Source organism: Hakea prostrata, chromosome 4 (genome assembly GCF_041222555.1).
Source record: "Hakea prostrata isolate BN-2017 chromosome 4, UWA_Hpros_2, whole genome shotgun sequence".
Classification (NCBI taxonomy): Eukaryota; Viridiplantae; Streptophyta; class Magnoliopsida; order Proteales; family Proteaceae; genus Hakea; species Hakea prostrata.
This window is the reverse complement of record NC_142603.1, coordinates 27141269-27152930: the sequence shown is the minus strand read 5'-3', so window position 1 is coordinate 27152930 and position 11662 is coordinate 27141269. Positions and strand designations below refer to the sequence as shown.

The window sequence follows — 11662 nt, the reverse complement described above, 5'->3', positions numbered from 1 at the left end:
TGGATTGGGTTAATTTCTACTCGCTAGCATGTTTGGTGATGCCCCACTTCACCAACCATCCGAAGTTCCCTTTGGAAGGCCTACCAGTGGGGTTGGCATCGACTAAAGTAGAATTTGGATCCTCTCCACCTCACCTTGCCCATATAGCCTATACTTACACTCACACTCACACTAGTATGAGCCCATATGGCAATGACGTTGGATTGCACCTTTAGTGAAGAAACATTCTTCACGTAAGGTTACCACATTGGATTTTGTTTTTAAAGTAATGTAGTATAATATAATAATTACTTCAAGTCATTAATTTCATTAAAATCCTTATCTCCCATGTCTTGCATTTTAGCAATCCTCTAGATGGAAATATTTCAATTAAGGCCTTCTGGCTATCCAATGTATACAGTGTTATTTAGCTTACCTTACTTATTAAAGTCTAACATAACTTGGGGGCTGATGATAGTACTTATATATAAGTATGGCTCCTAAGTGAGATGTGAGCTAAAAAAGAAGTATAGACTACACGCGGATCCACATACACACCAACACACATGTGCAAGCCGATTCAACCCGTGCCGTATGCCAAAGTCCATGGGTTCATAGGAATAGTTATGTCCGATCTATGTACGAGTGTGGGCTAAAGGGGCAATCAAGTATGCACTATTAGGGTAATCAAACACCTTAAGGACAATACACCCATGTGTGCCTCGGCTCATCATTCGTGGTTACTTGACTGCATTTGGATCGAAGTTGTGCTTAATCATCACATTTAAGTGCTTCTGAGTCAAGTGTACTTACTATTATTCTTCTTTTTCCAATTTGTTTCTTGTTGGTGCAACCTAGAGAGGGGGTGAATCAGTTGCAACTAGTGGATTGTTCCAATTTTTCGGTTTGATTGGAAATATAAGGTAAATTAAAAATTCAAATGAAATTGAACATGACAAACAATCACAACACAAGATTTATAGTGGTTCGACTTTATAAGTCTACGTCCACTCCTCTCTTAGCCTCAAGAGAGATTTCCACTAGTGATTTTCTTTCAATACGATGGGTAGACAATCAAACCCTTACAATCTTTGTTATGAGGCAGGAGTATCCTTTACAATCTTTGTTTATCCTAAGCAAGAGCACCATTTACAATCTTTGTTCACGGGCAAGAGCACCCAAACAATATTTTTTAACAAGCAAGAGCACCCAAAACCACTTCTAATCTACTTAAACTTAGAATTGAAACAATTACAAGAGAATGATGTTACCTAACAAGAGGTGTGACACTTTACTTCTTGTGTGAGTGTGATGCAATAAGAGTTGTATGCTCAATTGTAAAATAAATGCACCACCAAAGCCTTCAATCACCTCAAGCTTGACTTCCACAAGCTTACTTAACACCTTGGTATATTCTTCAAGGTTGGAGAAAGGGTGAGAGGTAAAACCCAATAGCTTTCTTGTGATTTGAGAGCTTGAGATTACTTAAGGAGTAGTTGATCAATTGGCAAGGTTCAAAGTCTAAAATGGGGTAAATTGGGCTTATATAAATGGCCTTTAAGTGTCTTAGCCCAACCCCCAACGAATAGAAAACGGATAGATTTTAGTTCAAATTTCAGTCCAAACGGATGTCCGTTTGAAAATATAGCCGTTTAAAAGAATATTGTTGTTGTGGATTTTTTATCAGAAGGATGTCTGTCTGATCAAACAGAAAATCCATTTGAGCTTCTGTGACTAGACGGACGTCCGTCTGAGGCACAGAATACACCTTTAGGTGCATATAGGGACTTGATTGGGTTTTTGGTATTTCTAACCAACCCTAAGCCTCATACACTCTGTCACTCTCCTAACATGTCCTAGGTCAGTCTAATGACATGATATATGTATAATTAAGTGCAATTACATATGAATGTACATGAAGTGACTTAAGTCCTAATTTGCTAAGTCTTATTGCTTGAGTTTAAGTTGATGATCATTGATGTTCTTAAGTCTTTTTGTACTCCATTCTTCATGCTCATCTTGAATTAGACTTCATGTCCATCTTCGATGGATCTTGGGCTTAGGCATTTGGCATTGAGTTAGATTTGGTCAACTTGCTCTTATATTGAATTAGACAAACACAACTCAATATATCTATTAATAATTCATGTTTGTTATCATTAAAATTAATGGAGGCTGATGTGGAAATGCTGGTATGGCATTCCCCAACATTTCCTAAGGGTTGTTGTGTTGTGTTATAAATTACTTGTGTCTGTGTTGTATCTAACATATAACACATAAGATTCCCTCTTAAGTAAATACTATGACATAGAGTCTGTTCCTTCTTGTCTTCACCTCGACCTTTCCTTCCCAACTCCTCACCTCCAGATACGATTGTGCATTGGACTTGGATAACACAATAATCTTGCATAGTTCATTGTCAATTCACGAGGAAGAAAGACTTTGTAAAATTTGATTCATCCCCATTAAACTAAGAGGTCTTTTGTCATTGCTTTACATTTGATGGATTTTGAGGCACCAATTGTTGATGTGTTTATAACCATGTATCAGCTATGTAGGATTCATATTGTTTGATCATGACAAGAGAAACAGCTACTGCATATCCCATTGTCCTATTAGATTCTACATACATGCTTAAATGTAATAATGTTCACTAGAACCCTATTGTGGTGGGGCAAATTATGTCTTAAGAAAAACGACCTATTAACTTCCCTGTAAGAGAAGACAACTCTCTTTCCTTGTGCTATTTTAATATTTTCATCAAAATTTTCAACTACTACAAAATGTCAACATGTAATCAAAATTTTATACTTAACCCATGTTCATATTCTCTTGGAAGAACATGTATAATAAAAAACACTATTAGAGAACTATCTAAATTTACTTAAATCCAACAAAATACTAATTAAATATCACATAAATCCATCAAAATATAATTTAATATTGATATGATAATTCCACTGAATGACCCATATTCAATCCATTTAAATCTTAATTAATTGCTCAAATTGGAAAGAAATAATATTTTTATTTTGGGTCCCCTTGAGGTTTGATTTGACTCATACTTAAACCCAAAAACATGACATCTTGTATTTGCTTCTCCTGTGGAATCCAAAAATAATAATTAAGGAGGACATAATTGTTATCATGACTAAAATACTCTTATGTTTTTTCAATAGAAAATTTAAAATTTACATTAGGGTTCCTTTACTAGGGCATAAAATCGTGCTGGGTATCTTTAGTCTCTAAAATAATGTCTTGGTCCAACTGAAACTACCATCAACATATAGGTGTTATGTTAATGCCAGGATATGAAATGACCATAATAACCTTATCTTAAATTAAAAGAATGAAATTATAATTTTAACCCCCCCCCCCCACCATACCCTATTGTCGAACAACTATATTGGTGGGTGAAGGGATTTCCCTAGCACTCAGCTTCTTCTTTCACCTTGTCAAAAATCACCCACTAGAAGAGTAAAAAGAAAATGACCACTACCACCCCCTCCTTCACCCTTATGGAAATGATAACTAACAAAGAATCTCACTAGTGACAACCCTTTTTACATTGAACTTGTCCCTAATGAGGTTCTTTGTTCTTAGTTCTCACTTCCGGGAAGTGAAGGTGGGGTGGTATCAATCGTTTTATTTTTTTTATTTTTTTTTTTCTTTTTTTTTCTTTTTCTAGTGGGTGATTTCTAACAAGGTTAAAGAAGAAGATGGTTGAATCAAGAATCCCTTCACCCACCTATATATTTGTTTTATAATATAATAAATGGGTAAAATAATAATTTTATTCCTTTAATTATAAATAAGAGTATTATAGTCATTTTACAACTAAAATGTAATGGTGTTAGATTTAACTGGACCTAAACATAGTTTTAGCAACAATAGGAACCGATTTGAGTTTAGGCCCTAGGGACTCTTAATGTAAAATTTTCTGTTAAAAATGTAGATAGATATTTTGGTAGTAAAAGTGATTGTATGATTGTATCCTTTATAGGGTTTTTCTAGATATCACAATGGACTACATGTCATTTTTTTTTTATTAAAAATCACTTAAATCAAAACCTCCCGCACAGATAAACCTACCCCTTTTTTTAAGCAAAAGAAAAAATATATTTGCTTGTTTTGGCTTGTTGCCCTCCCAAATAAGTCAGTTTCCCTTCTTTTGATGACAAATAAACAAATAAAAATTATTCTTGGAATATCACCTGGACTGCTATCGAGCTACCAAACCCAGCTCCCTCAGTTTTGTTCTTTTTTTTTTTTTTTTTCTTTTGGTAAGAACTCCCCAGTTTTGTCTATGGTGGTAGAGGTTTACTCATTTGGGACCGAAGGGAGGCGAAGTATTCAAACTCTTCTTTTCTATGCCTTTTGATCAGTACCTTATTCATATCATATGAATTGCAGAGACGAGAAATAAAAATGCCATGATTTGCAGATGATACCCACAATAAAAAAAGGGCCAAGAAATTTAAGAAGGCACCAGAAACAAGAGCAGGTAACAGGCAAGGCCCTTTTAATATTTTTGCATTCAAAGTGTGAAGAAACATGTGCTGCTTTTTAAAATTTTTCATTGGATTCTAAAGAAGCTGCTGATTTAAAAATTTGAGTTCCTCTGGTAGTTTTCTTAGTAATGGATTTTAAACTTTGACTTGCAGACTAGAAAGGATAATCCCTAACTCACTCCCAGACCCACTTTAGTCCCATCTCTATCTTCTGCTTTACAGTTGATAAACCCTTGTCCTTTTCAGTTCTCTGATTCGAAGTGAGAAAACAGAGTTCATGAAGGTAATTAGTTAGCAGCAGGAACCCATCTCTGAATCTCTTCATTTCTTTCATCTTATCGGCTCTCTTTCTTCCTGTTTATGTTAAGATGAGTCCTGGAGCTGTTCTGAGGACTTTTTACTTATTCTTCATAGTTATCTATGAAGTCTCTAGTATGAGCACTGATGGGGAAGCTCTGCTTTCTCTTCTCAAGAACTGGTTCGCACCTCCTTCCATCAAAGCCAGTTGGAACTCCTTAGACTCCACACCATGTTACTGGTATGGAATACACTGCGACCACAAACAGAATGTGATCTACATCAACATTTCAAGTCATGGAATAGCCGGTCCATTGGGACCAGAAATTGGCAGGTTAAGATATCTCAGCCAGATTGATATCAGCAACAACAGTCTCACAGGTAAAATTCCGAAAGAGTTGGGGAACTGTAGTCTACTTGAACATTTGGATTTATCAGAGAACAACTTCTCTGGGGAGGTACTAGAAAGTTTGGCAAAGTTGCAGAATCTAAGGTATTTATCCCTTTTTGAGAATTCACTAACTGGAGAAATACCTGAATCATTGTTTTGGGTTCCACATCTCTCAGAGGTTTATTTTAGTCATAATGGTTTCACTGGTTCTGTCCCACTGAACTTGGGAAATATGTCAGAACTTACATCCCTATGGTTGGACAATAATCTATTATCTGGTGCCATACCTAACTCCATTGGAAATTGTACTAAACTAATAGAACTGCATCTGGAGCACAACCAGTTTGTTGGAGCTTTACCAGGTAGCCTTAACAATCTCGAGCTTCTTGAAGAATTTTATTCAAGTTGGAACAGTTTCGATGGTTCAATTCCTTTCAGTTCGGGCAAATGCAAGGAACTGAAAGAATTGATTCTTTCCTCCAACAGTTTGAGTGGGCAGATCCCATCAAGCTTGGGCAACTGCAGTAGCTTGACTAAATTTGGAGTTTTCAATAATAGTTTAACGGGTCAGATCCCATCTTCCGTTGGGTTGCTCTCTCATCTCTCAGAACTTATATTGTCTATGAACTCCTTATCTGGGAAAATACCACCTGAGCTTGGTAATTGTAGCTCCTTGGTCTTTTTTGATTCATATGGAAACCGACATGAAGGTAAAATTCCAAGTGAACTGGGAAGATTGCATAATTTGAAAGAACTCTCGTTGTTCGATAATAATCTGAACGGAGATATGCCAGTGAACATATGGAGGATCCGAACCCTTGAGGTTATACTTGTTTATAACAATAGTTTAAGTGGGGAATTACCATTAGAGATGACCACACTTCAACACTTGAGGAATCTTTCCTTAGCCAACAACCATTTTTCTGGGCTCATTCCTGAAGGATTAGGTGTTAATAGTAGTCTTGAGCAACTGGATTTCACACACAATGAGTTTTCAGGTGCAATCCCACCAAACCTCTGTTTCAGGAAGCGATTGGAAGTTTTGGATCTGGGCTTCAATCAACTTGAAGGTAGTATACCTGCAGATGTAGGAAGTTGTTCAACCTTGGGAAGGTTGATTCTTGAACAGAATAATCTGACTGGTTCACTTCCCATGTTTGTCACAAACCAAAACCTGCTGTTCATGAACATTCGGGGAAATAAAGTTACTGGAGCAATTCCATCAAGCATTGGCAACCTCACCAATATAACTACAATCAATTTGTCTAGGAATAACTTGATGGGTCTCATACCTCAAGAGCTTGGGAACCTTGTACACCTTGAGGTTCTTAATTTGTCTTGTAACCATTTGCAAGGTCCATTGCCTACAGAAATTTCAAACCTGGCCAAATTGTATTCATTGGATGTAGGTTCTAATTCATTGAATGGTTCGATTCCATTGAGTTTAAGAAGCTTGAAAGAATTATCAGAATTGATACTGAAAGAAAATCAGTTCACTGGTGGAATCCCAGATTGGTTGTCAGAATTTGAAAGGCTTTCAAAGCTACAGATAGGGAGAAATTTTCTTGGGGGCAATATCCCTCCATCAATTGGACAATTGAAGAACCTGGCTTATGCTTTGAATCTTAGTGATAATGGACTGACAGGAACCATTCCCACAGAGTTGGGAAATTTGAAAATGCTGCAGATATTGGATATATCTCAAAACAATTTAAGTGGAAGCTTAGCATCTCTTGAAAAACTAGACTCATTGCTGGAGCTGAATGTCTCATACAATCGCTTCAGCGGGCCAATACCGGAAATGCTGATGAAATTACTTAAATCCTCTTCATCTTCATTTCTAGGAAATCTTGGTCTTTGTGTATCTTGCTGGCCAAGGGATGCCTTCTCTTGCAGCGGAAACACCAATTTGAGTATATGCAGGCATGAGCCTGTTCAGAAAGGCATTACTACGGTACACATCATATTGATAGTTCTTGGTTCATTTCTGTCTTGTGTAATAATGGTTCTTTTGCCAACTTATATGCTTCTAAGGAGTAGAAGACCAAAACCAGTAGATGAAATGTATGATTACAATGATTCTCATTTCCCATTAAATGAAGTAATGAGGGCTACTGAGGATCTGAATGAAAGATTCATTACTGGCAGAGGAGCTCATGGGATTGTATATAAGGCATCAATGGGTACAGACAGACTGTATGCTGTAAAGAAAATTATGTTTGCAGGCCATAAAGGAGCTAGCAAAAGCATGATTAGGGAAATCGAGACTGTTGGAATGATCAGGCACCGCAATCTAGTGAAAGTGGAAGGTTTCTGGTTTGGCAAAGACTATGGGCTGATCATGTACAAGTACCTAGAAAATGGCAGTCTTCATGATGTACTCCATGAGAACTATTTGGCTCCAGTTCTCCGATGGGATATTCGTTACAAAATCGCACTTGGAACTGCCCATGGGTTGGTTTATCTTCATAGTGATTGTGATCCTGCTGTTGTACATTCAGATATCAAACCACAGAACATACTTTTGGACTCAGAAATGGAGCCTCATATCTCCGATTTTGGCATTGCAAAACTCATGGATCAGTCACCAGCTTCTGTTCACTCTGTCACAGTTGCAGGCACCATTGGATATATTGCTCCAGGTACTCCTTCAGTTCTTATGTTTCACTGTACTCGCGATTAGTTTTTTCCACTTCAAGTAATTTTGGGTTTCTACAGAGTGTGCATTCAAAACATCGAGGAGCAAGGAATCCGATGTGTACAGCTATGGAGTTGTTCTGCTTGAGTTGATAACTAGGAAGAAAACAATAGATCCTTCATTACCAGTGGACACAGACATGGTGAGTTGGGTTCACTCCACATGGAGCAGTGGAAAATCCATTGATGAAATTGCTGATCCGAGCCTCATGGAAGAGCTCATGATTCCATTAATCATGGAAGAAGTAATCCTTGTGCTCCTGTTGGCTCTGAGATGTACAAAGAAGCAGCCAAATGATAGACCGACAATGTGGGACGTGGTGAAGCAACTAACAGATACAAGGGATCGGGTTAGAAGACAAACAAGCTAGCTAGAAAAACTGATGCCTACTTATAACCCATACCAAAAAGGCTTCAAAATTAGTAATCAGTACTGCTCTTACTCTTACATGGTTTGGTTTTTTTCTACCATTTCTCATCTTCCAATTCCTAACAGCAGCAGCAAACAGTGCATGTTTCAATCTCCTTGTTTTTCATTTAGTCAATTTGTCAACATCATGAGGTAAAACAAAATGGTTGTCTTCAAGTCTTTTCTTTTTCTCTTTTTTTTGGGCATTCCTCTCTGTTTCAGTTGTAGCCTTCTGTGGTATGATAATAAATGGCATTGTGTAAATCTTTGTAAGTGCATCATACCCAACAATTTTTCCTAGTTCTGGTTATGAATTTCATATCCCCATGATAAGTCCAGGAATCTTGTAAATTTATGTTGCTTTCATTTGCAATGCAGGGTCATCCATAGATTAAAATTTTTTAATTATAATTAGCTGTGACATTAGGTCTGAGACACTTGCTGTCTTTGGCTTAGAACTCCTTGTCTGAGTAAAAAAAGCACAGTAGATGAAACCCAAGGTTTTATGAAAACCACATTCAGTTGTGATGAGATTTAAGTAAAGTAGATAGTACTCAGAAAGCAACAATAACCACAGTACAATATCAAAGTAATTCAACTTTAAGAAACAAAGCGGAAGAATAGAGAAGAATAACTCAATAACCAGCCTGCTGCTGGGGCTTAAAATGTGGTTTAGTGATGGCCTGTTCCTGCTCTACTTGTACCCAGAATATCAAACTAACTCAATGTTAGCAATATGAGCAAAAGACCACAGTACAAGATTTATGTGGTTCACCTGAAGGCTATGGCCATGGCAGAGCAGAGATGGTTTCAGTATGACGAAGAAGAACATAGTACAACCATACCCGTTCTCTACCCCTCTAAACCTATTGAGAGGCTATAAATATAGATACAGGAGAAAACCCTACTTCAAAGAAAAATATCAAATGCCTTTGTACCCAACATTCATGCCCAATTTACCAAAAGAAAACCTCCAAACAGTTCGGTGCTCAGAACCGCTCATTTCGAAGAGGTTGAAATTATGACGATGATCCATTGTCCAATCAGCAGTGACCAACGTCGAATAGTGTCCATTCTAGCGTGTTTGGACTCCAAAACGGGCCCGAGAATATTTTACATGGTTGACCACAACACTCTCATGGTAGAAGAAACATGAAAAGAATGGGCAGAAAGCAGAAACTTAAATTCATGATATTTTTTCTTCTTTTTTTTTTGGATAAATATTTGAAACTAGATCAGTAAGTAAGAAAACTAGACTAACTTCAGATCAACAATAACACGTTTAGATCTATGGGAGGTGAAAGCAAAAAGCATCGAACTTAATCAAATGGGTGGAGGTACTGTTGTAGAAACACCAAATTGAAAAAAACATATAAAGAACAGAATCACAGCACACTGTACCTGAACAGCAGTCGACAGCAAAGATTGGTCATTTGATATGGAAGGCTTCTTAACACATTTAGAGGATGGTTAATGTACAACCTCACTCATCAAAGAATGGTCCTAATGTCAGTAGAATTCTCCCACAAAAGGCAAGGATTAGGCTGGAAAAACTGAAGGAAAAGAAAAGGGAGGGTGTGGTGGGAAGCAGAAGGATATGACTTGGCATCACCACCAATAAAATGGTCAACTTGACCATCATGTTGAACACACTGTGTTCTGGGGACAGATGTAAAAGATGAAGAAGAACGCAAGCAAAGCATACAATAGCAAGGAATTTACCGTGGTTTGGAAAAATTGCTTATGTCCACCCTAGAGAAAAGAGACCATTATTTCCTGAAAGCCTCTCTACACCACTCTCCACCTTACAAAATGCTACCCTTCACTTGTCATGTTACCTATTCATTCTCTACCAGAAGCCAATTCAGGCAAGGCAATACATATGTATATTGTCATGCTTCAATGTGAGTATGAATCACAACTGGAAAGATTCAAGTTTGATTGTCAAGAAGAGTGAATTTTCATCGCGTATTGTTGGATGATCCTAGTGCAAAGGCAAGTCGTTCTTAGGTGATAAAGGAAAAAAGGATCAGTGGGGATTGAATTTGGGTTGAAAGACCATATGAAGAGGTGTGGCAATGAAGCCCTTGGAGATCAGGGTGGGATCTCAGGTTATCTGGCTTCAACAATGGAGATCAAACTTTAATGTCAACGTGACTGAGGTTGCAACAAAACTGATGTGGATTGGGTTCTCTACACTACCTCTGGAATACTAGCATTGGAAGGTGTTCCTTATAATGATCACAAAACCCGCAGGATGTCCGGTGGCTTAGGATCAGCGCACAAGGCAAGGCAAGGCAAGGCATTCCAAGTGTAGTGTTTTGGAGATGGAACACATGACCAGTGTGAGCAAAAGGAGTCAAGGATGTCAAAAGTCTCTCAACAAGCGTCGGAGTGGTAAAGTCGAAGTAGTCATCTAGATCGAATTTTGAAGAAGACAGATAGGACTCTCCTGTTTTCATGCCAAACACATGTTCAATTGGACTCCTAAGGTGCACAGCACAGGTAAGGTTGGAGGATAATTTTAGGAAAATCGCATGATTCAATTATGGAGGTTGAGGTGGCAAGGGGTGGGGCATTGAGGTAGTTTTGGAAGAGGGAGGGCTTGGTTGAGGAGACATTATAATTAGGTGCCAAATGAGAAGACATATTTGCTCATTCATGAGGATCACTAGCTAGCTCAGACATTTTTATTTCTCATTGACGATCACTCAAACAAGCTGCCAGTAGCCCAAATTAACTGAGGCTAAGCTGGACTAGCTAGCAGGACTGGTGGGGTGGCTTTTGTTGAGGATAAACCGGCAGTGTAGATAGGAACTACTTGTATTTTCTATAAATATTTTGTACTACTTTACCTTTATACTAATGAAATACAATTCCTTACATGGTTTCTTCAGTTCTTGAAGGTATTCAGGATATTTTCTTCAGAATCGGTTCTTGAGTTTCTTTTTTCTTTCTCTTTCTTTCTCTCTTCGTTTTTAAATTTACTACAATTTCATACGAAGAAACCATCGGGTTTCAAATGAAGAAGCTTCTGATGTGTTCTGGTTTTGTTTGCACCAAGACTCGAAGATGATCTAATTTCTTTTTTGAAGAAAAACAATCTCAGCTGTTGTGTTTTCCTCGATCTAAGCTTCTGATTAGCGTTATGATCTGATTGTTCAATTGCGAGATCAGCTTCTGCAACGTGTTCTTCTAATGGCTTTTGCTTCTCTGATGATGTCTCCCGCGCCGGTTTCTCTAGTTTTGATTAATGTCGCTGCACCCTTGCCGATCAAGTTGAGCTCCTCTAATTTCTTGTTGTGGAAAGCTCATTTTGTTCCTTAATTTGTTGCGTGGTTATGATTTGTTAGGCTTTCTTGATGGTTCACATCCACG

The 11662-nt window shown here is 37.8% G+C and overlaps 1 protein-coding gene across 1 annotated transcript; it reads left to right on the top strand.

The window, feature by feature from the left end:
- The first annotated feature begins 4282 nt into the window (after nucleotides 1-4282).
- On the top strand, nucleotides 4283-10783 carry LOC149018624 (uncharacterized). The gene is made up of 2 exons (XM_089152794.1): nucleotides 4283-7820; nucleotides 7897-10783. The coding sequence occupies exons 1-2, from the start codon at nucleotides 4859-4861 to the stop codon at nucleotides 8244-8246; spliced, it is 3312 nt and encodes a 1103-aa protein (XP_089008920.1). The 5' UTR covers nucleotides 4283-4858; the 3' UTR covers nucleotides 8247-10783.
- Nucleotides 10784-11662: the final 879 nt, after the last annotated feature.